At 42.6% G+C, this 25,386-nt stretch overlaps 1 protein-coding gene and 1 long non-coding RNA gene across 2 annotated transcripts in view; one reads left to right on the top strand and one right to left on the bottom strand.

Moving 5' to 3' along the window:
* The window catches only part of SERPINE3 (serpin family E member 3), a 29,916-nt gene extending 11,675 nt beyond the window's left edge, over positions 1–18,241 (bottom strand). Inside the window, exons 1-7 of the mRNA XM_036228528.1 lie at positions 18,205–18,241; positions 16,628–16,900; positions 11,214–11,447; positions 11,028–11,042; positions 10,086–10,283; positions 7,950–8,148; positions 1,908–2,008 (exon numbers count right to left, since the gene is read on the bottom strand). Coding sequence (XP_036084421.1) covers positions 1,908–2,008; positions 7,950–8,148; positions 10,086–10,283; positions 11,028–11,042; positions 11,214–11,447; positions 16,628–16,900; positions 18,205–18,208 — 1,024 coding nt within the window. The 5' untranslated portion in view covers positions 18,209–18,241. The remainder of the gene's footprint in view (positions 1–1,907; positions 2,009–7,949; positions 8,149–10,085; positions 10,284–11,027; positions 11,043–11,213; positions 11,448–16,627; positions 16,901–18,204) is intronic.
* Positions 2,453–9,291, top strand: LOC118609351. Its single transcript, XR_004953321.1, has 3 exons — positions 2,453–2,746; positions 7,039–8,095; positions 9,086–9,291. It is a non-coding gene; the product is annotated as an uncharacterized LOC118609351 (long non-coding RNA).
* Positions 18,242–25,386: the final 7,145 nt, after the last annotated feature.

Consider the following 25,386-nt stretch of genomic DNA (forward strand, 5'->3'; position numbering starts at 1 on the left):
TGTTTCAATAACACTTTATTTATAAGAACAGGTTTTGGGCCATCTTTTTGTCACCCTTACATTAGAGGAACAAAACTTTAAGGGAGAAGATCATAAGGCTGGCATGTTTTATCAATAGGAAACGTGCATACAAGCTTTATACTTGGCACATATCAACTGCTCGATAATTATTTAACTAGCCAGATCCACAAGCCTATATTTCCAGTGGTTTAAACAAATACAAGTAGACTTTAATTGCATTATAATAAAAGAGGTTAGGTATCAAAAAAATTCTTTTCAAACTAGGTTGATTGTTAGATCTTGTCAAACAAGCTTAAGGGCTTCGAAAGTCATTATTGATTGGGGGAGCTGCACAGTGTGGGTTAAGCTCTGTCCCGTTTGAGGACACAGGATGATGGCATTTTAAGATATACTTCTAGGACACAAAGGCAGAGATTTAAGAACTATGAAGGAACAATCAGTAAGTCATAGTAGTGAACTGCATGTACTAGTGTAGAAGAAAAGGTTAAGAATGGCCCCAAAGTTCTAAACCACAATGATCTAAAGAAGAATGGTACTGCTTTCAACAACAGGGATGTCATGGCTGAATTCTAGAATTTCAAGAAGACACAGTGATTGGATTTTTCATGTTATTAAAGACAGAATGCACTCAAGTTCTCCATCCCTTGCTCTCTCCTTGCCCTCTAATCTTCCCCTGCAGGGTCAAATTATGTCTGTGTCACCAGGGGAAATTTCTGATTGAGTCAGCCAACCAAGTCAACAATATTCAGCAGGCATCCACTGTGTGCCAAGCATTGTCAGAGCCACTGAGCCACTTGACTATTGCTTTGCTTATCTCTTGTATGTTTAGGCAATGAGTAGAGAGTTGGTGGATTTTAAATACTCTAAAATAGATTTTTCCTCTTATGTTATGTGTGATAAGTAACTCTTCCACTTAGTCTGTCTGGTCACATTCAAAATTCAAGCCAAGACTTCCTTGTAGACCAAACTTCCATTTTTTTCCCCCCTGTGGTTGCTTTGATTCTGAGTTAAGAATTAGAAAAATTCTCTCTATGAGGTGCTATGAGGTTCTAGCATTCAAAATAGAGACTCTCAAGGTCATTGGGCAAGGAAAATGTCAAGGCTAATGGATATGCCTGTGGTAGTGTCATCTTTTTACAGATAATTTACTACTATGTAGAACAGAAATGAACCTGAGTCATTGGAGTTGGCAATAGTTCAGCTAACGGTCTCCTGAGAGGATTCTGGAACAGAAGGCTATGGCATTCCACTCTCTTTTAATATTTGATGTATGTCCACTGTCAAATCTTAGGCAAACACAGCTCTTATTGATTAGTAGTAGCATGTCTACTATGGGCAAAGAAATTTTATACAGACTCTGAGAAGGAGATAATTTTAGGGCAAGGTTACAGATGCATAGGTAATTTGAAGAAAAGTTAGATGGATGAGGGAAAGTTTCAAGGTTGGCTCATTAGAAGAGGAGAGAGTAGGTACAGGGAGGAAGGGAGAAACATGGTGATGGTGAGCCTGGCATGACAGCGGGAGGTCAGAATCGAGAACTGTGTTGTTGCACCAATGTCTCTGGCATGCTCCCAGTCACAATGGGCAGGGGGAAGGTGAGTTGTAGTGTGTCCTATGGTCATTGAACTCACTCTGAAGGTGATCTCTGAAAATGATACTTAGAGGTTTCAAGAAACGCCCTTCCTCCCCAAAGTGTAACCCAAATTTGACTGTTTTCTGAAGCAACAAGTTCTTATGTAGAGCAGAGCACTTTTTTATTCTTTTAAATAATGTAAACTCTGGCTGATTACCACTGAAAGTTATGTAAAAATAATGAGAATCCCTTAATCGAATTAGAAAACTTCCTACAAACACAATGACAAAAAGCTTGGAAGAACTGTGGTTACCTGAAATTCCTTTCAAGTTAGCTTTGAGTGGATCAAAAAGATCGGTGACTCCCCAAGAATTTAAAATATTCTTTAAGTTGAAATGATTTTGGATCTTAAATCTAAAAAAAAAAAAAAAAAAAAACATCAACTTTCAATCAAAATTCTTATTCAATATACTTTTATACACACCATATGACAGACAACTAAACTCTCAAGTTGGAAGTAAGGGTTCTCTGGGATCGTTTCTGGCTTTATCGTTCATTGGTCCTTCCCATAAACCCTACTCTCTGAATAATCTAACCACACAGGGCTCTCTCCCTCCTCTTTACCTTTGCATTGACTGTTCTTTCCAGGTGTCCTCCATCTCCCTTGATCGTCTTTTATTTATTAACCTTTTCTTTAAGCCCAATTCAATTGTTATCCCCTCCTCTCCAGCTATTTTGTGACCTTTGGGTATTAAAGCCCCATTCACACTTTGTTTTACTCATTTGATGTATAGAACATTTCCTATTATGATTACTTATCATATTATAAACTACTTAAGATAGGAGGCAATCCATCGCAACTTTTTATTCCCTAATAATAATTAATATTTATTTACTGAGTGCTTTTCATGTGTTAGGCACTAAGAAAAGAATTTTATGTGGATTATTTTGTTTCGTGTTCACATAACGATGTTATTATTATCCTCATTTTACAGATGAGAAAACTGAGGCTTTAAAGAGTTTAAGAAACTTGTCCAAGATGACATAATGAGAGCACGGTGGAGCTCAACTCAAACCGAAGGTGTCTGAGTGCAGAGCTTGCCATCTACGCTTTGCTGCCTCCCATCTCGTGTGGCATCTCACACAGAGTAGGTGCGGAGAAGAAGTTGTTGACTGACTGATAATTAATAGACTGTCTCATTTAATATGTTTATATTCGTTTGCTAAGACATATTTTCGTGTTTGCTGTGTGTAGTGTGTGCCTTTGACACACAGCAGAGAAGAAATACAAGTTAAAGCTTTGGTTTTCCCAGTAAGTCCTGAGAGGAGATAGAATTAGCATACTAATTTTGCAATATTTCCCCAAGGGCAAGGTATCTAAAATTTTACCATTGAAGCATCTTTAAAAGGAATTCTGAGATTATTTTTCTTTGAAAATAAAAAACGTTCAAAATGGAATTTAGATACCCCTTTTCTCTAAACCATGCAGAACTTGCAGGAGAGTAAAAATACTGTATGAGACCAGTTAATATCAAAGATCTTCATTGCTATGTAAGACAATGTCATTGATACAAAAGTATCAGATTTTTTCATAAATGGATGTTTTGGATCTTCAGAATAGTTTCCAAAAGAAGATACATGCTTTCTTCAAGTCCATGCTGACATTTCTCAAAAAAATTTTCAATTGCCTCTTCTGAAAATTTTGTAATAGTTAAAACACATCTTTTGAAGACCCTTAATGCTGAGAAGTAGTGATTAAGAGCACAATCTTGGGAATTCAGTGCTTGGGTTTGATTCCTGGCTCAGCCTCTTATTAGCTGAGGGACCTGGGACAAGTTACTTTACCTCTTTAGGCCTCAGTTTCTTCATCTGTGAAACAAACCTAGTAGTGCTTAGTTCTTATCTTTGTGAAAATTAAGTGAAATTGTGCTTGCAACGTGGTCAGAACAATGCCCAACACAGCTCACACACTTTGTTATCATCTCAATGATATTGACAAAGAGCTATGAGATGTTTGAAGCCAAATATGGCAATTAATGTAGTTGATAAAACTGGGTAATATTTTTAGTAACGAAGGATAATAGTAGAAGTAAGTTATGATAAAAGTAAAAGTAAGGTGTGGCTATGAAGGTCAGTCCAGAAGAAATGCTACAAAAATATCCAGAGTTAAAAAAGCACTCTTTATGAAAACCAGACAAGGATATCACAAGAAAACTACAGACCAATATTCATTATGAGTAGATGCAAAAATCCTCAACAAATACTAGCACATTGAATTCAGCAATATATAAATCACACCAGAACCAACTGGGATTTACCTGAGGAATGCAAGGTGGGTTCAACATATGAAAACCCATCAATGAGAAACACCATATTAATAGAATAAAGGACAAAGGCCACATGATCACCTCAACAGATACAGAAAAAGCATTCGACAAAATCCAACACCTTTTCATAAACACAAAAACAAAAACCATTCAACAAATTTGGGGTAGAAGGAAACTTTTTCAACCAAAAAAGGGCGTATACAAAAAAAACCCACAGCTAGCATCATACTTAATGGTGAATACCAAATGATTTCCCCCTAAGATCAGGAACAAGTCAAGGATGCCCACCTCTTCTATTTAACCTTGTACTGGAGGGAATACAAGGCAATTATGAAAGAAGAAAAAAAATAAAATGCATCCAGATTAGAAAGGAAGAAATAAATCTATCTCTATTCACAGATTACATGGTCTTATATGTAGAAAATCCTAAGGAATCCCCCCCACACAGAAAAAACTTAGAGCTAAGTGAGTTCATCAAGGTGACTCGACACAAGATCCAGATATAAAGATCAACTGTGTTACTCTATACTAGCAAAGAATAATCCGAAAATGAAAACCCATTTATAATAACATCAAAAGTAATAAAATATGTAGAAATATTTAGAAACAAATTTAACAAAAGTAGTGCAAATATTTTTCACTAGAAACTAACATCTTTGAAAAAAATTAAAGAAAATGAAAAATCTTGTATTCATAGGTTGAAACACTTAATAATGTTAGAGGCAATATTCCCCAAATTTATCCACAGATTCTACAGAATCCTTACCAAAATCTCAGCTGTCTTTTTGGCAGAAACTAAAGTTGATCCTAAAGTTCCTATGGAAATGCATGGGACCCAAAATAGCCAAAATGATCTTCAAAAAAAGTAAAGTTAAAGGACTCACACTTTCTAATTTCTAAACATAATAAAAAGCTACAGTGACTGTATAGTAGTGGCAAAAGCACCATTTATGCCTGTAGAATAGAATCGAAAGTCCAGAAATAGACCCATACATTTATGGCCAATTGATTTTTGACAAGGGTACCAAGAAAATCCAGTGGGTTGTATCAATAAATGGCACTGAGACAACTGCATAGCCACATGCAAGGAATGAAGTTAGATCTCTACCTCCTTCCATATACAAACATTAATTCAAAATGGACCAAAGACCTAAATATAAGAGCTAAAACTCTTAGACAAAAGACGTAGACATAGATCTTTGTGACCCTGGTTAAGCAGTAGTTTCTTAGCTATGACATAACAAAAGCACAAGAAAAAAGAAAAAAATAGATTAATTGAACTTCACCAAAATTAAAAACTTTTGTGCTTCAAAAGACACCATCAAAAAAGTGAAAAGACAGCCTACAAAATGGGAGAAAATATTTATAAATATATCTAATAAGGACTGGTATCCAGAATATATAAAAAGCTATTATAACTAATGATAAAAAGACTAATACCCAATTTAAAAATGGACAAAGTATTCAAATAGATATTTCTCCAAAAAAGATATACAAATGTCCAATGAGCACATGAAAATTTGCTTCATATCATTAGCCATTAGGGAAATGCAAATGAAAGTCACAATGAGATACCATTTTACACTGACTAGGATGGCTATAATGCAAAAAAAAAAAAAAAAAAAAAAAAAAAAAAAAAAAAAAAAAGAAGGCTTTCTTTTCCTACAGCTGTTGTTACACACACTTATGAGGTCAGATGAGTTGCAGTCATGTTGCCTCCAGCCCAAAGAGGAAGGCAAAGCACAGAGGAGGGCATTGCTGGAGGATGGAGAAGGTGAATGCATCCTAACATAATCAAGAGTCATTACGGTTCCCGAATGCAGGCTTTATTATATCCCTACCTTTTAATTCATTATTTGGGAGGCAGTCTTTGTCCTCTTTCCTCGTCCCTTCTCTCCATGAAAAACTTTAACAGCTTGTAGTAAAATATACATTACATAAATGTTACTATTTAAACCATTTTAGGTGTATGATTCAGTGGCATTAGGTGCATTGTTGCACTGTTGTCCAACCATCACCACTATTCACTTCAGAACCTTTTCATTATGCTGAGCAGAAACCCTGTACATTAAATACGAAGAGAGACTTAAAAAAAAAAAAAAAGGTGAACAATGACGAGCACTGAGAAGGATACAGAGAAAGCGAAACCCTCATATATTGCTAGTAGGAATGTAAAATATTGCAATGGAAAACTGCCTGGTGTTTCCTCAAAGTAAAAAATGTAGAGTTAACACTTGGCCCCACAATTCCATTTCTTGGTATTACCCAAGATAATTGAAAATACATATCCACACGAAAATGTGCACATGAATGTTTGTAGAAGCCAAAAAGTAGAAATAAGCCGAAAGTGTTTTGGCACCTAAATGTCTGTAAACTGATCAAAGAATAAACAAAATGTAGTATATTCATAGGATGGACTATTCTTCAGCCACAAAAAGAACGAAGTACTAATGTACGCTACAAGAAGGATGAACCTTGAAAACATTATGTTAAGTGGAAGAAGTCAGATACAAAAGGTCATACAGTGTATGATTTCATTTATGTGAAATGTCCAGAATAGACAAATCCATAAAGGAAGTATATTAATGGCTGCCTAGAGCTGTGAGTGGGGGAATGTGAATGACTGCTACTGGGTATGGAGGTTTTTTTTCCGAGGTGACGAAAATGATCTGGAAGTAGATAGTGGTGATGGTTGCGCAACTTTGCCAATTTACTAGACTTCCAAATTTTGCATTTTAAAAGAATAAATTTTATGGTATGTGAATCGAATCTCAACTTTTTTTAAAAAAAGAAGAAAGAAACTCCCTTAGAAAAGCACAAACCACACACACAGTGATTAATCAGCAGCTCCTTGAAGGAAGGGGCAAAGTTCATTCTGGAACTATGGGATCTGGTGGATTTTAAAAACACACATATCATTTCTGATATGAAGAAAATGCTTCTGCTCCATGCCAGAGAGGTCTGCTGAAATATCTAGTGTCTCCGTGCTTTGATCTGGTTTGGAGAGACAGGCTTTATCGTAGAGTTAAGTTCATCTTCTGCTCTGGCCATAGCAGATGTCACTTCAGACCTTGGCTCTTTACTTACTGGGTCTTTCTTTGTGCATTTTTATTCCAGGGCCTGGACTTATTTTTAACTCTTCGAGGGAGCACTGCCAAAGCCTCTGGCTCTGCACCGCTGAGAGCCTGCACAGGAGAGGAGGCCAGGCGGCCGGTGGGAAGGAGTGTGAAGAGCCACATGCGGAAAATGAGCCCTCGGAAAGCAGTCCCCACTTCATGCCGGTCTACAAATTCATTATAAATCCACTCTGATTCCGATGTTTTAGAGAAGCGTATCATTTAAAGATGTTCAGTGAGGGATCTTTTGTAAAATAATGAGTTTTACAAATAGGCTTTCCTTGGGAAAAGCGAGGAAAATATACATTATTTAACTTTTAAATAAATTGTATTTGTACCTATTGAGTACAAGAAAGTCTCACTCTGTTTACTTGGAGGTGAAAGAAGGAGACCTTTAGCACAGAGACTTAAAGTCTTAAGTCTTGGTGCCTTAATTTGCCTTCTGATTAGAATTTTATCTGTACTTGTTCAATTATGTAAGCTATCTTACCTTTTTGGTTTTGGACAAATGACAGTTGAATACTCATAGGATGTGATAAGATTTGGGGTACATTCTTCCAAGGTCACTGCACTGCCCTTCTTTCCCTGCCCAGACAACTGGATGTGACATGAAGCTGGAGTGGAGACCTAGGGGCTCTAGTCTGGTCCAGTGAAGGTATGATACCTCCTCTTGAGAAGACCCCAGAAAATTAGTTCTTTTCAGTCTGTGTCATGAGCTAGTCAGCAGTGATTCTGAAATGGATTGAAACTCTAGGGTAACCCCCGCTTGGCCTAACCTCGAGGGATACATTAGACAAGCTTGCCAAGTGGTTCAGGACAGACCCTGGAGTGAGAGCACCTGGGCTCTCTAACCCAGGCCTGGCCAGCTGGATTATACCGCAGAGCACCCTGCAAGGATGATGCGCTATTTACCTGGGCAGGAACACGTGCATCCTGGCTCTCCTCAGGCTGGAAGTCCAGAGGCAGATGATGCTGGCTGTGAGGTGTGGCTCAACGTGGCTCAGTGGGGTGTCTTTGTCACGAGGTAGCACCAGGAGCAGACTCACTGCACTTCCCAGGTAAGGCAGCTCCAACACCCCCATCTGATGGCCCACAGGGTCCTGGAACTGGCCTGGAAGTTCAGTGAACGGGGGATTAGATCTGTCCCAGGAGCCAGGGGGACCGAACAATGCCAGTCTCTGGAAAGGGCCAGCTCGCAGGATGGGAAAGAATACATTTCATTAAGAGGGTGTCCATCTCACTCTCAGGAAGCCAAAGGCTGAGGCCAAAGGTTTGAGGTCAAAGGTTGTTGGGTACTATGGTCACCTTTTCTGATATTAGGACCTAGAATCTCTAAGATACATACACAAGTCTTGAGTCACAGGACCCGTAGTGGCTGGGCATGATGGGGTCTATGACGCACGGGAGAACCATAGACCCTGTCTTAAAGTGGCAGCCACTCCAATCCTGGCCAATTGTAGCATGTGGCGACACAGGCTCTTTGTGCCAGATATTCCTGTTTTTGAATGAAGCTGTAAACCCAGACGTCATATGCAACTTGCCAATTTTCAAAACACTACATAGGCCTAACACAACATGATTCCAGGCTGGATCTACCCTGGGGGCAGATAATTTGTACCCTGTGACATAAACAAATAGGTCTTGGGCTGAACAGCTGGGAGCTTGTGGGCAATGGCAATGGGCTGGCCAAGGACAAGTCCAGCCCATTGGGCAGAGCATGATTTCAGAAGCACGTGATGGGACAGGTGGCAGCAGACACAAATGGCCGGAGACAGGGAGACCCAGCAAGTGTCCCTGGTGAAAGCAGAGGCAGAGTCCAGACCTAGTGATGGGGCAAGGAGGGCACGTAATATGGAGCAATCCAGGCAGGGGGCAGAGACCCAGCAGCCTCTGGGGGAGCGCCAGGCTTGATCCCTTCCTGGGAGGACAGCGAGTGCTGGGCCCTAGTGCCCAGTGGAGCTGGCTGGTCACTCAGGCAAAATATTAGGCTCAGTGGGGAAAGACAGGGGCATGGTTCCTACTCCATACTTTATCTATCCAATCAACAGTTGCTCAGCCTCTGTTATGTGCCAGTCACTGGTCCGGGCATACTGGGAGGAACAAGAGCTTCAAGAGCCACTGGCCATCATACAGCTGACAGCTCATCCAACACCGGTCACAGCAGCAACGGGCAGGTGTTAAGAACAAGAACTATAGTATACTGTAAATGTATATTTACTTATTTAATAGATGTCCCAGTCTCATCTTACTTGACCTCTGGTAATAATTATTGGTTGAATAAACGAATAAACTCACTGAACTCTCACGATGTGTCTTGTATGGAATCAAAGTAGAATGATAGCAAGTATTCTAAACGTCGAAGTTCCTAAAACAATAATTTAAGTCTCATTGGCTTTTTCTTAGATGAGAACATCATTAGTCACACAAACTGGAAGGGGCTGAGCCCACAAATGAGTGACAGGAGGTGTGAGGAGCAGGGTGGTGGGGTCCCTTCCTCCTGGGCCTGCTGGGGCCCCACTGAACTGTCCACGCCACAAACCAGTCTGCCAGATAGGGCTGCCCAGCACTCACTGGCATCGCATACCACCCCTGACAAGGATGAGTGACCATCAGGCAGGGTGGGCAGGCAGAACGGTGGCATTTCAGGACCATGGGCCCTTCCGTGTGGACATGCTTTCGAGAGCCTTTTAGACACAACTCTCAATCTTCCATCCTTTCTCAGCACCACACAGGGAAGTTCATTTTATGGGACTACCTGCTAGGGGAGGGGGTTTGGTCCAAACATTTTTGGTTTCACACTAACACCTCCATTTATGAAGTGCAGAAGGAAACGTCAAGCACGAAATGGGGTTCTCCTCCCCATCTGGTTCCTCGCTGTCTTCTCTGAGTCTTCTGGCTCCCTCATCTTTCCTTATTCTGCACACCACATGGCAGAGGGAAAAGGTCAGTGCTTTAAGAGCAGAGACCGAGACCTGATCTCCCCTCCCGGCCGCATTGTTTCTGAAGTCTCTTCACTTTAGACCCCTGGCTGGCAGGGAAGAAACTCACCGTAGTTGACCTCGGCCATTTGGTACATCATGGGGACCTGGAGGACACGTCCCTGTGCACAGGTGAAAGGCAGGAGCTGAGTGTTCATGGAGGAGAATCTCTGCCACCAAGTGCTTTGGAAAGACAGGGTGCTTACGAGCACCAGCTGAGCAAATGCTGCACTGCCTTGGTCCCACGCCGAGTCCCCCGGGCCCTCACCTGCAAGCGGGAAAGCAACTATGTGGTGACACCCGCGTGCATGCTCTGGAGGGCACTGAGGCATCCCCGAAGTCAGGTTGTAGCCTGCTTGTTAGTACCTATGAGTTGCAGAATCGCCTTTATAACTAGTTGCTGCTGAAAGCCAAGGTTTCATTCTTTTCTGAATAGGTTGGGATGCTCTAGCTGGTCCTACCTGGGGCCATTTCCTAGGAAGCATTAGGCACGCACAGCTCAGGCAGACCCCTGGGAGGGGCTGGGTGCTGCGCCGGGAGATGCTGTACAGTGGTACCCACCGCACCTCACCCCCATCTCCCCAGCCACTAAGCCCCATCCTTAGTAGAGCCTTTGCTTGGATAAAAACTTCCAGGGAACGATCTTTAAATTAAAATCTCTCCAGAGAGGAGCAGGCTGACCACACCTCAAGGGACGATTTTTTCCCCCAGCCTTTTATTTATTTAATAAATGCATACTTTGTGCTAGCCTCTGTTCTAAATGTTTTAATACGTCCTCACCAACTCCTCCCTCCCAATTCTATTGTTATTCCCAGTTTTACAGATGGGGACACCAGGGCTTGGAGAGGTAGTCCAAAGTCATGTACTATCGGCGTCAAAGCCACCATTAGCCCAGTTGCCTAAGATAGAAATCTTGGATCCGAACCCAAGCAGCCTGGCCCGACTCTGCACAGCTGCACCAACTGCTCCTTCTTCTTAGAGGACAATTGCCTCGGAGTCGAGAGCAGCTAACTGTAACCTTGGCCCCCTGATAGCACAATGAGCTGAGATGGGGAATTTGTAAATCAGGGTAGGGCTTCTCAAGAGGACAAACTTCAGCTGCAGTGGAGGGCGGCCCATCTGCACGGCTCCTGACAAGTAATTCTGTTTTTACGGCCACCTGACGTTAGCCTCATTGAGAAGGATGGTTTCCTCTTACCTGTGCTTTGCCTGGGGGCCCACTCCTTGTCCTGGACGGTGGTGCTGTTGGGCTTGCTGAGGTTGGCTGGCTCCAGGCTGCAGTTGGCCCACCAGGAGACCCGCTCCACGAAGCAGGAGGAGAGCAGCGTTCCCGCTTGCACGAAAAGGGTGCAGGCCAGCGCCATGTCGGTGCCGTGGCTGGAGCCGGGCAGCGTGGCGTACGCAGCGCGCAGGAGCTCTCTCACGGTTCGGTCTGCGACAGAGGCGTTTGGAGAAGTTGACAGTGGCGCAAGTAGGGAGTGAGCAAGGCTCCATGTGCATATTGCATTAAAATGGGGCCCAGCAACCCCACTCTCGTTTTACAAAGTTCACTTACCATATACAGTTAGCTTGGTAAAGCATAGCTAAATCTCTCAGGAAGTAGCCTGGATCTTTGGAAGTTGGGGCGGGGGCGGGGGACTCATGTTAGGGCTGAAAGAAATCAGGCTGTGACCAGGGTGAACAGAAAAACACTGTGGACATGCCAAGGACGATTTTTCCTTTACTTCTTGATTCAGAAATGTTGAGTGCGCTGGAGTAGAAAGGGCTGGGAAAGCCATGGGTCTGGCGCACAGGGCAGTGGGGCTTCAAATATTTACAAAGTCAACCAGTTTACCGGGAAAGTCATAAGTAACAGTAGTGGACGGTGGCCAGGGTGTCAGATGGTCAAACTGTCTTGCACAGGGCCTAAAATCCATTCTCACAGCTGCACGTCACAAGCCTGAGTGACGTTTGGGTGCAGCTTCTTTCAGGACTGTGCTTTCAACTGGAGGAACACAGAGGAAAGGTAAGAACACCTCCCCTCTCCCACTCCCTAAAACCCAGCGGACAACTCTGTTATTGTCAGCAAGAGCCTGAAAGAAAGTTGAGGAAATAATAAGCATTTGAGAGAATCAATAGTTTCCACCTCCTTGGACGGCAGCTGGACTTCTATTTGTTTATTGTTTATACAGGAGATTGCTTCTTTCTTTCCATGAGCAATAGTGGATTTCTTTTGGACTCTATCATTGACCTCTGTGGTTTCTATTCTCCCCTAGGCATCTGTAGCTGGAACGAGACCTCACCCACTGCTCAGGACCCAGCTGAGTATCTAAGCTTCTTGCTTCTGACACATGCAGTCTGGGGTTTTCCAGCAGTCAGGCCCTGGCTCTGGAACATGGCTTTGGTCTTCGCCTGTCACCGTTGCCTTCCTCCTAGGCACAGCCCTGTGGTTGTCCACCAATCATCCCTCTGTGATACACGATTTACACCCTCTTCCTGTACTACCCTGCCCTGGCTGGTTTTCTCAGGACCCCCATTGGGATGTGTCCCTAACTTGGCTTGGGGTCTATCTACTCCAACAGTCTTCATGAGGTGAGGCCAGGAGGCAGCTTCAGACCCCCGACTTGCTTGGCCAAGATTCTCTGGGTGTACGTGGGCACCCAGAATACACCCTGGCCAGCAGGCATGGGACACAGCTGCGATTTCACTCATCCATAAAACTCTACTACCAGAGCTGCTTCTTAGAATCTACGACTGTAAACAGCAAATTCAGGATATATATATCTCATGAATTATAACCTAACTTGAATGCTTGGTTTTTGTTTTAGTGAGAAAATAAATAAATGAAAAAAAAAAACTTAAAATCAGGAGGAAGGTCTTATGTACTTACAGAATCATGTTCCTGTAGAGTGTGGACTGCCTGCAGGGGCACATCGGTCATCCCGGCACTCCACACCGAAGTGCGGCCTTGGGGATGGTCACACGACCCTCCTCCCGTACTCTCACCCTCTCTGGGCCAGGGACCAGCCATCCTTCCAGCTGGACTCATTAGCGTAGCTTTAGCTTTCTTTCTCCACCTGAGCCTAATCTGTCCCTGCCCATCTGTGCACAGGAAGAGGTTTCCTAGATGCTGCCGAGATCACACTGTGGGAATAAAAAGTGGTGACGGTGGATGGTGTTCCTGGACCGTGCCAAATGCTCTACACTCACGATCACATTTAATCCTTTCAACAACCCTGGGAATTAAGCACTATTATAATCCCCATTCACAGACGAGGGAGCTGGGCTCAGGCAAGGGAAGAAACTCGCTTCGTGTCAGGGTGGCAGGAGGGGATGCTTCACTGTCCTCCTGCCCACAGGTGAAGGACAGGGGGGCTGGAGCACTCCACTCCCCTGCCTGGGAGAGCCTTTTCCTCTTGGGATGAACGCGGGCGCAAAGCACCATGCAACACAAAGCCTTCGATTTTGCTTCACTGCCATGCATTCCCAGGCCCTTGTCAGCGACAGGGCAAAGGAGACTGATGTGAGCCATGACACAGCTCTTCAACGGCAGCACTTGAAAGGGAAACCTGCCGCATCTCCTGCCCCCTGCTCCTGGAAGCCGTCATCCTTCTCGCTGGACAGGGCTGAGGTGGCTCTACTAAAATTGTGAGCAGGGAGGGAGGCAGAGGAAGGAAAACCACCGGGGCCGGGCAGCAGTAGTTCAGGAATGTCACGGGGGAGGTGTGAAGACAGTAGGTCAGGAATGTCACGGGGGAGGTGTGAAGAGTTTCGGGAGAGGGTCCCTGGGACTGGAGCAGAGTGAGAGGAAAGTGCTAGAAGAAGAAATGGTATTTTCATGGGTCTTGCTGCAGACCAGCCTTTTAACTCATTCGTGAGGCCAGCATGGAGAGGGCCTTCCGTTTTAATACATTGGCCGAAGTGACCTTCTGAATGTGACACTGAACCTGATGGGTCCTGACTTTGTAAGATCAATATGCATAAATTCTCCAACTATGAAAATCATTATTGTGATGCTGATATTTTGATTGTCTGGAAATAAAAAGAGGGTTAGATTTAAGATGATGTCTAAAGGGCTTGATTGGTGTGAGAGAGTAATAGGGTAACCCTGGTGAAAACTAGAGAAGGCAAGCTGTATCTATATTCATGCAACTGCTCAGTGGCTTAGAGCGGGGAATTGTGGAAAGACTATGGGATCTGGAGTCAGGGAATTTGGGACTTGAATCCTGGCTCCACCACTTGCACGTTGGCTGAGCTGAGTCTTGCCAAATCAATAACTTCTTGTCTCATTTGTAAAATGGGAATTGTTAATGGAGGCCTAGAGACTGCATGTGGTTTCTATGAGGATCAAATGACATAATGACTGTGAAAGTGAAATCCACACACATATCCCACAGAATTCTCTCCCAGGGGTCAGGCCACCTCCATCTCTGAGGCCTCTATTCCTAGCAGCGTTCCTGTGCGTGACAGAAAGCTGCAAAGTGTCCTTTGCTAATTTACCTGGGAAAATGATGAAAATTCCTAACAATGAGAACATTGAGAAATTGTGTGTTTCATGTGGTGAAAACGAAGATACTCTTTGGGGACAGCACAGGTGTCTGTTCTGCGTCTCAGGCTGTGCTTGTCTGACCGGCATGCAGAAATCCTGGCAAGGTTCCTGATTGTCGTATATTGGCTGAAAACGCAGTGAGAAGAAGATAGTGCTAATGTGTCCTACTGCAAACTTGGATCAATCTTTCTGTTGATTAAATAGGAACAATGCCACAGACCCCAGGATGTGCTTTAATGCTGCTTTTTACTCATGTTTTATTGGTCTGTATTGACTTTGTAAAGAAGACCGGGCCAGGGCAGGTGGTGGGCACCTGGTGGGTTGTTTTAAGCAGCACACACATGATCCTCTGAGCCGTCTTGGGGCAAACCAAACTACAGGGATAGTCTGTTAGCTAGAACTCTAAGCAGCACATTCTCGTTGATAATAATTAACTGTGACTGCATAAGGTAATAAAGCAGTTTATGAGTAAGAAAAACAAGGTGGGATATGTTCCACAGAGTTTGACTATTAAGCGTTCTTGACATTGGTAATCATCAAATTTGGTTAACCAGGTACTGTGATCATACCTGACAATGGAGAATTGATGATGATCAATACCTTTCTCCGTGGGATAGCTACACATGCATTTCTTGCTTTCTTCCTAATCCTGACCTCTTGGACACTGTTTTAAATTAGGCTGAAATGCCTGGTCCTCTCTCATATTTCTATTTGTTCTTCATAACGCTGTTCAGATGTCATGTCTTCTGAGAAGGCTTCCTGATCTGCCAGGGGAATAAATCACTGCCCCCCTACCAAACCTCCCCCCGCCCAAACCCCACCGCATACTAACTGATTTCAAATAAATACAGTTACTGCTCTGTGTTGGAGTGTATTTCTACGTGCATCAGCCTTGTGAGACCAGGCTGCTGGGGCTCAGAGTTTTCCTTATAGATCTGGATCTGGATGCTGATTTCCTGGCATAGCTCTGGGCCGTGCAGTAGGAGCTCGTTTGTACTTGGTAATTGTGTTGCACTGAATCTAATGTGGCTGAAGAATAACTCCATAGGTATGTCCATTTCCATGATACACTTGCTGAGAAAAATTAAGCCCGATAACTTATGTCTGTCTTTAGTCATCCTCAGAGAGAAAACACATTTGTCTGAGCCAGCAGGATCAGGAGAATCGCTTTGGCAGGGGACAGGTTGTGGAGGCAGGGGGACAGGAAGCACAGCTGGTGTCTGTGGCCCCATATCTTGAGTGCCAACCTTTGCTCACCACCACAAGATTCTGGCTCAAAGAAAGTTCTTACCAAGACTACGTTGTTATTAGTTCTTATACTTTTAAAAAAAATATTAACTTACACAATTTTAACTCCTATCATTTTTATTGACAACTTATTCTAAGATAGGGAAGAAAAAAATCTGTGATGAGTGAGTGTCTGTGTTAGAAAGGAGCTGATAGGTTGATACCAAGGTGAGGCATTAAGCCAGAGAGGCCTTGACCATGAATGCCAGGTGTGTCTGACCTGGCATTCATGAAACTCTCGTCGGTGCTGGTCGAGCTGTTCTAAAATCTGCAGCCATGGAAACCTGTTGGTAGACATGGTACGGGCTAGAAGTTACAGATTAATGAAAGATGTTTGGTTAAGGGTGTGAGCTCGGGAGCCAGACAGTGTGGGCTTGAGTCTTGACTCTGCCACTCACTAGCTGTGTGATGCTGGGCAAGTTACTTAAACTCTGTGCTTATTACTCATCTCTAAATAGGGATGATGATATAATTAACTACCTCAATGGGGTTGTCGTGACAATTAATTAAATTGATATTTGTGAGGTGCTTTAAACATGGCCTGGTACCTAGTAAGCACCGTTAAAGGACTTGTGAAATGAAACTGAAAAATTGCCATAGAATCTGAGGTTAAAAGGGTCACTACAATCCAAAGTTTAAATGCTTTCTGCTACATTCCTGCCACATGGTCACCCTTCTCTAGGTGCCCACTCCTGGTAGCTGGGAGCTCCCCATCTCCCAAGGGGTCCTGAGTGTGAAAGCAATGATGAGAGTGAGTGTGAGTATGAGTGTGAGCAGGAGAGCGATCAGCCTCTTACCATGGACGGTGTAACCCAGGGCCTCCGCCAGCTGCCGGCCAGTGTTTCCTTGGGCTCCAAACTGCAGGATCTCCAGAGGGATAGACACCCCGGAGGGAGAAATGACAATGTTTGTTCCGTTTCTGTCTGCGGCCACACTCTGGTAAAGGCGGAGCGCAAGCTCTGTCTTCAGCAAGGTCAAGTGCTCACGGAGGTCTCTGTTTCCTCCACAGAGGCAGGAGTGGAGGAGGAAGAGCGTGAACAAGAGAGGCCACATGGAGGCGGGGAGGGGTCCTGCAGTTCAGAGGGAAGAGGTCAGGGTGAGGCCAGAGACTGTCACATCCTACCTGGAACGGGGACATCGGGGCTCCGTTTCAGGGGCTGAAAGACTGGCCAGAGGGGGAGTGTTCATTTAGCAGTCTTGGTTCCCCAGCCCTGGTCCCACCCCACACCCAGCGGCTTTACTGCATCCCGTCGTGTCTGCATTAGAAACACTCGCTGTGAAAGCAAACCATGAGCTGGAAGGCCTGGACTGTAGGCCTGCTTCTGTCCCTTACTGGCTGTGTGACCTCGGGCAAGGCCTTGGTCAGATCAGAAGCAAACCATAATGTTGAAAAAGAAATGTAAGAGGTATACCCTACTCATTTTCCTTGGTGTCTAGACAGCTTATAGCTGTGCCATGTCTACCATCAATAATAGTAATAATAATAAATCATACACTATGTTAAAAAGGACTTTGTATTTTCTCAGTTAATCATTACAGCAACCTTACAATGTAGCTGTTATTATATTTCAAATATAGAGATAATGAGGTTCAGAGAGCTCAGCGAATCACTTAAGAAACACACATGGATAATGGAACAGGTCCATGACTGAGTCCTGGTCTTCTATGAGAGGTATATAAAATACTGAGAATATCAATGCACTTGAAAACACTGATACATGAGCTAATCATACCTAGGATATCAGCATTCTTGTGATGTGAATTATATTAAAGAGAGAACTTTCACAGAGAGAGAATTATACAAACATAACCGCTACCACAGAAATGTTCCCCTCCAAGAAAGAGAGAGCTTTGCTGGAAATTAACACCAAGAAGTGAAAGGCAAAGTGAAAAGCAGTTTCAACGACTGTGCCACACATAGAGCCTGCAGCCATTTTCGCTAAGTCGTCTGACTGGCATCAGACGGGGTTGATGTGAGAGGGGCTCAGCTCAAAGTCACTTCCCATAAGAAGTTTGCAAATAAGTCCGCTGGGCTCAATGGTGTAAACACCTCAGATAAAGTCTTAAGATGAAAAGCATCCTCTTTTCTTCCAGCTCTTCCTTCCTGCAGCCAAGCACAAAGGCAGTGCTTGGATAACTGTGTACTGTAGAGGTGGGACCTGCGTGTGTGTGTGTGTGGAGGGGGGCGGGAGGGATGTGGGTGTCTCTCTGTGTGTGTGTTTGGAGGCCCAGGGTCATTTGGGAAATGACCAAGTCCCAATGTTCTTATAGCTTCTATCACCTCCCGTCAAGGTACTCAGCCATCAGACCTTCATGTCTCTGGGCTCCCCTTGACCACTTCCCTGCCAAGGTTCACCATGGATGAGCTACTTACTCATGGACTCTCGTATCGGACTGTTGCGTTTTCTTGCTTGATTCTGCTCTTGTGGGTCTCTAGCAGTAATGTGCTCCCCCTTTTAAACAGTGGAGCAGAATCTGTTTTGAATCACAAGACAGCACAAGGAGGAAGCTGGCAATTGCCGTCTCTGCCGGCGATGTCTCTACCACTCGGTCCAAATTCCTGGAGCCTGAGGTCCTGCAGAGAGCCAGGAGAAGGAGCACAGCTTTGGCCAGCAAAGCCCAGATCGGAAAACGAGCAGGCCCCGGGGAGGGAGCCAGCCACACCCGTCAAGCCGTCTTAGGCTTGTGACCTGGTCGTACCAGCAAGGAACCCCTCATCCAGCCCTTTGTCACTTGGAGAAATTCCACTGATAACTCTGCTGGGTACCAGGTACCTAAAGCTTCTCCCCTCCTCCTGTGAAGAAAACAATACATCAGTCATTGGGCACTCAAAAGTTTTAGCAAATGAAATTCTGCAAAAGAGAAAGAAAGCAATGTAAGATGTGGCACAATAAATTTGGAACAGACTGACTTGCCTTATTATTAATAAAAGGGGATGCACTTATTTATTTACATGTAATATAAACAGTATTAATAATCTTATTATTCTCAGATATAATAGCTGATAAATCCAATGACTTGATGTGAGAAAGAGACCATGCTGTCAATGAGTAAATGTACGTTTTGAGGAAGTATAAACAGATTCTATCCAAAGTTTGTCCTTGTGTCCAATTCCAAATTACATACTTTCCTATTAAGGTCTTAGGTATTGTATTAAGTTAAAAATACATGACAGGTTATATATTGTTAAGACTAAAGAAAGGAAGCCAACATTTGGAAATGAATGCAATTCTTAATAATTATCTCTGAGGTACTTGTTAGTGTGTGAAAATGCATGACACTGTTTTTCATCTGACTGCTACTCATACTCCTGCAATCAGGTAATTCACTTTGAAGCAGAATTTTAGTGCTGACACTAGAGCCTAGGGTAGTTTATGGTTTTTTAGGATGGTTACAGTTCTGTAATTTTTCACATGAAATCTCCCCAAATCTTTAACTTAGATAGAAATGCATTACTGCAAGCCTTGGTCTCAGAATAATGGAGAAATAAATATGTATAACTTATTTTATAGTACCCAGAGAGGACATCCCATCTGTCTATCTCCCCACTCATCCACCCATCCACACGTCTGTCCGTCCATGCATCCATCCATCCATCCATCCATCCATCCATCCATCCATCCATTCAACAAATATCTCTTGCTGTCCACTAGGTTTCAAGACACTAGGTCCTGTGGATGTGGCTGTGAGCCAGCAACTTAGGCTCAGCTATCATGAGACCTAGAATCTTGTCCATCAAGTACAGACTTCTGATGTTGGTGCAGATAGTTTTGAGAAGAAAGAGCTGACCATGAGAAGTCTGTAGTACCTTGCAAAGGCCATCTTCCAAAGCCATGAATTCCCTGTAGCTGCAATTATTTGAGCACGACTTTATTCACCATTTGCCAGGGGTGGGGTTTGGGACATGCTTGTAAAAAATATTTCCCAAGTTGGAAAAAATCTGGCTATGTGACTTCTGTGAACGTTCCTTCCTAACTCTAAGAATGTACTATTCTAATTTTAGTATATGTGCTGCCAAAGCGAGCACAAGAATGTACTCTACTCTAAATTGCTTTTAAAAAACATTCTCAAGAAAAAAAATGCTAGGGAAACAATATACAAAAAACATTTCCTATATAGGTTGAACATTTTAAACTGTGAATGAATGAAAGATGAACTGCAACCGATTCTTGTTTTGTGTGCTCAGCTGTGACCCTGCATAAGTCACTGTGCTTTCCGCCCACTTCAACAGAGATTATCAAGCTTGTTTCTACCTTGCTGGGGTACTGGTTACACTGCTAAGGGAGGCTCTATTCTTAGAGATACTTATTCATAATTCTAGCAACAAAAATAGTGAACATAATCGAGTGCTTGCTATGTCCCAGGTACTCTGTTATATACTTTCTATTCACAATTGCAGTGAATCCTCATAACAATCCTATGAGGAAAGTATTATTATCCCCATTTTGAAGATAGTGAGCCTAAGTCTTGACGAACTTATGATACTTGCCCAAGGTCCCACAGTTAGAGAACCTAGGGCCATCTTGCCTTCAAGGCTCATGCTCTTCACCACATTCTTGGCGGTATCTGTCAGGAGCTAAGAGGCTCTTAACATCCCTCATGGTTGTGGAATTCTAAGAATTTGGTGGCCAGTCCAGACTTTATTGGCTCATAATGTTTGCCCACTTTGCTCACATTTACCAGGAATGCTATGATGAATCACTCTGAGATCTACTGCTATGAGTTGTGGTGCCTTTTAAATTATGATTTTTAATTTTTCATGGCTTGGTTTCTTACGGGCAGAAACAAATCACTTTTAAACCAAGAGGTCAACCCAACTAATCTGATGAATGGAAGCAATGCATTTTAATTCACTTGGAACATAATTAATATATGGACATCTCCTCTTTTTTGTGTCGCCCGCTTGTCTGGGGCTGTACTGAAAGAGTGCCCATTTTCTCTGCCTTTGAGAAGTTCGTCATGGAAAGAGAGCACACTGACCGACTGAGACACAGAAGCCACAGAAACAAGTCTCAGGCACTGGTAGAGTGAGCCAGAGTGCAACGCAAAGGAACCCAACACATGGTGTCTCAGAATTGGACAGAACTGCCAGCTTCTTCAGGAGAAACTGTGAAGGTGACCCCAACCCTCCGCATCATTCTAGGAAGGAGAAGACAGAGAGGACATCTCTGGGCTTTCTACTGTCACAGCTGGTACCTGTAGCCCAGCCCTCAAGGTCTTTATAGGTACTAAGCGCATGGACTCAGAAAGAGAATATGGACCTCTCTGCCTTTCAACAGCTTTTTGTATGGCATAGTGGAGCCAGTACAAAAGCCTGGATTCATGTAAATGCTTCTTACTAACTGTAAACCTTGGGCAAAGCAAAATGGGCATTATCATACCTACCTCTCCCGGTGGAGATTGTATGAGACAGTTCTACAAAACACTTCACATGGTACCTGAGAAGTAGGAAAGGCTAAAAATATCAGGTTCTTTGGATTACGCCCCGACCCTCATCTCATCTTAAGGAAGAACCACTGCTTACGTAGACAGGGGCTTTGAGAATCACCATGTAATTGGCTAAAATGTGCGTCTATGCTCTTTCATCCCAAAGTATCTTTTTCGATGTTTTGTTGGAAAAAGGTTGGGAATTTTAACAAGGGACAATGGACTTGAATTCAGAACTATTTTTTAAATCTAACTTGTAAAAGGCCAGTCATTCAATGGTCCTATTGTGGCCTCAGGTGCAGAGGATTGAGCTAATCCTTCTCAGTTCATACCACGTCTTCACACTGGTCCGCTGAGGGCCCCCTCTTGTCTGTTATTTTGTTTCCTTATAGGAATAAACTCTTGAAAAATGTGTTATTGTTTTATGTACATGCAGTTTAGATTTACACACATGGTTTTATGTTATATGTTTCATGTTTCCTAATGTTTTTCAATAAACAATGTGTTTTTAAGACCCATCCATATGGCACTATGTGTACATCTGATCCTCGCTTTCAATTGCTGTGTAATGGAAGTGAGCTGCTCCATGGGGTGCAACCACCACATTTTTTTATGCACTCCCTTAGTGATGAACATACAGACTGCCTCCAACTCTTGGCTAGCACAAACAGTCCTAGGACATCCTTGTACATGTTCTCTTATGAACTGTATGGGAATTTCCTGGGTAAACATCTCCAGAAAGAGAATTTCAGGATCACAGGATATGCATGTATTTAATTTGGCTACATAGCTCCAGATTAAGCTCTGGAAGAGCAACACCCCTCTACACTCAAAAACACCCCACATCCCTGCCAATATTTGGTATTTCCCAGCTCTCTTATTTTTCCAGTGTAATAGGTAAAAATTTGTATTGCATTGTGTTAATTTTCATTTGGGTGATCACCGATAATTTTGAGCATCTTGTCATATGCTTGTTGTTTTTGTATGTTTTCTCTTCTGAAATTACCTCTTCATACCCCTTAGCCATTTTTCTATATTGTATTTTTTTCTTGTTGATTTTCAGTCTATATACAGTAGTATAAATCCCTTGTCAATTTTAGATATTGCAAATATCTTCTTCGTTTCTGCATATTACCTATATACATCAAAAATAAGAATTGAAAAGAAATTCTTATTTTTGATGTATTCAAATTGTTCTTTCCTATTGATTTATTGGGTCCTCCTTTTTTTCCCCATATATTAGATTCTCACATTCACATGGGTGTGTTTCTGAGCTCTCTACCCCATTCTATTGGTTTATTTCTGTTTCAGACTGTTTCATTACCATGGCTTTAAAATATATTTTGTTATGTAATAGGGCAAGTTCCCCCTCTTTACTATTCTCTTTTAAGGTTGAATCAGCTTTTCCATAGACTTTAGTCCTCCAAATTCATATTAAAGCAAGTTTAAGTGCCTCAGAAATCCAGCTGCAATTTAATTATGATGGTATTGAATCTTTGGATTAATCTGGAAAGAATTAATGTCTTAATAATATTGAAGCATCCCATGCAAGACTAAGAAATGTCTTTCTGTTATTAAAATCATCTTCTATAATAGGCTATCTTAGTAAAACATTGAAGATTTGAAAGCAAAGATTTTGTATGTATACTTGATTAAATTCCTATGCTTTATTGGCATTAAAAAAATTAATAGACTATTTTTTAAAAGCAGGTTTAGGTTTCCAAAAAAATTGAGCAGAAAGTATAGAGATTTCTCATAAAACCCATCACCAAACACCACCAAATTACCCAATTATTAACATGCTGCATTGGCATGACACATTTGTTATTATTGATATTCTATTATTATTATTAAAGTTCATTATTTGTGTCATATACATTTTTATGGCTTTTGTCAAATGTATAGTGTTGTGTATTCACCATCACAGTAATATACGGAATAGTTTCATTGCCCTAAATATCCCCTGTGCTTCACCTGTTCATCTTTCCCCACCTCCCCTCCTCAACCCCAGGCAACCACTGACCTTGTTGTTTTCTCTATAGCTTTGCATTTTCCAGAATGGAATCATACAGCATATAGTCTTTTCAGACTGGTTTCTTTCACTTAATAATACGCATTTAAGTTCTTCCATGTCTTTTTTGTGGCTCGATAGCTCATTTCTTTTTACTGCTGAATATTTTATTGTATAGATGCACTACAGTTTATCCATTCACCTATCAACGGGCATCTTGGAATATGTTTAGTTTTATAAGAAACTGCCAAACTTTCTTCCAAAGTGGTTGTACTACTTTGTGTTCCCACCAGTAATAAACAAGAATTCCTATTGCTCCACATCCTGGCCAGCATTTGATGTTGTCAGTGTGTCTGTTTGATTTCTTATTATTGAATTTTAAGCATTCTTTGCATATTTTAAACACAAATATTTTATCAAATATGTATTTTTCAAATATTTACCCCAGCTTGTGGCTTATCAACTCTTCAGCAATTCTTTTCTTTTTCCTATGAAAAATTTAGAGAACATAGAATAGTAAATGTTTCTAAGTGGAAAAGGGAGGTAGGTGATGTGCTCAACAACACATGGTCAACACAGTCTTGATGGTTCTAATGAAAAGTAGGTGTCACTGAATTAGAGGTGGTGTTGGGAAGATGTTGGAGAGATTCGTGTTGAGTCTTTTCCCCCTCATATTTGGGTTCTGATTGGGAAGAATGATATTCGTGGTTATGACCAGTTGAAAGATTCGATGTTGTGACAGAAGCCATGTACTGTAACCTAGAAGAAACTAAATGATAAAGCAAAGAGCTTGGGGATAGTACAGATGCTGGGGGCACATGCTAAGGCTCTGTTGTGGGTTGTTCATACTGACAAATACTAATGCTCAGCCCAGCTGCCCTATGGTTCAGTTTAATACTAGAACCAGTGTGCATATCAGTTCTTCCTCAAAGTTGGCTCCAAGTAAGACTGTAGGATAAGCTCAAAGCAATTATTACTGAGCTTGGAGAATAGTCCTAAAAACAAAGCAAACTAAGCAGAGAGTAACTAAAACTGAAAATAGAAAATAGGCACCACACCGAACTGTGTTTGGCTGTTCTGGTTCTTTATATCTTGCTTTTAGTGTTACTCGCTCATATATTTCTTTATAATTAGCATTATGGCGATTTTCATATTGTTAAATTAAAAAATGAAAGAAAAGAAGAGTTGGGATTATTCTGTGTTTCCCCCTCTGGCCCCTATCAGTGTGAGCACACAGGTGAGACTCTTTCTCACTAAGCCAGCATCTCTGTTCAGGAATGGGCAGGTGTAGTGAGTAGAAAAATTCAAGCCAGGGCTGCAAGCCCAGCACATGTGGCTGTCCTCCTTCACCCATGGAGCCACAGGCATCGCTGATTTTATTGCAACAGTCTTTTCTATAAATTTGTCCTTGACCTACAAGGCTTCTCATAGTGGGACTTACGGGAGCCACTTCTAATTTATCATAGTTGGTCCATGTCTTAGCTAGAGCTACTATGACAGAATACTACAGCTTACGTGACTTCAACAATAGAAATTTATTTCTCACAGTTCTGGAGGTTGAGTAGCACTCTGCTGGCTACTGGATGACATGGCTGGACGGCCACATGGGCAAGCTGCCTAAATCAATTAATGTACAGTGAAGAGACTCTGATGCATCACACACACACCTAGGTGGCTCTGAAACCTGAGACCCAGAAAGGGGGCCCCCAAGTGATGCCACTGGGCTATAGGCTCCTTGGCTATGATTCTTGTGGAGACCACATGGCTGTGTCCTCTTCATTTCCCACATGCTGTCCTTGTGGCTGAACCAACCTCCTCAGAAATGTCTGCAGGTTACATAGAGGCTGCAACCTGAGACTCTAAGAAGCTCTGCAAGAGCTTGTGAATGGAGTGAGGATGACAAGGCTGGGGGAATCCGGTAAATTACCAAGTGGTGGCTTTAGACAAATGCTGCCCCAGGAAGAGGTTAGGGCCGGGGAGAGGGCACCGTGGTCCCTGGACAGACCCTGAGGACTTCAGGAAGAGCCTGGTAGCACAGTGCCACGTGGATACTTCAACACGATCAGTTTTTATGCACATTAAAGCCAATAACTTTTTTCCCCCCCTAGTGGGAAGAAG

The sequence above is a fragment of the Rousettus aegyptiacus genome, unplaced genomic scaffold (assembly GCF_014176215.1).
Source record: "Rousettus aegyptiacus isolate mRouAeg1 unplaced genomic scaffold, mRouAeg1.p scaffold_m13_p_11, whole genome shotgun sequence".
In the NCBI taxonomy this organism is placed as follows: domain Eukaryota; kingdom Metazoa; phylum Chordata; class Mammalia; order Chiroptera; family Pteropodidae; genus Rousettus; species Rousettus aegyptiacus.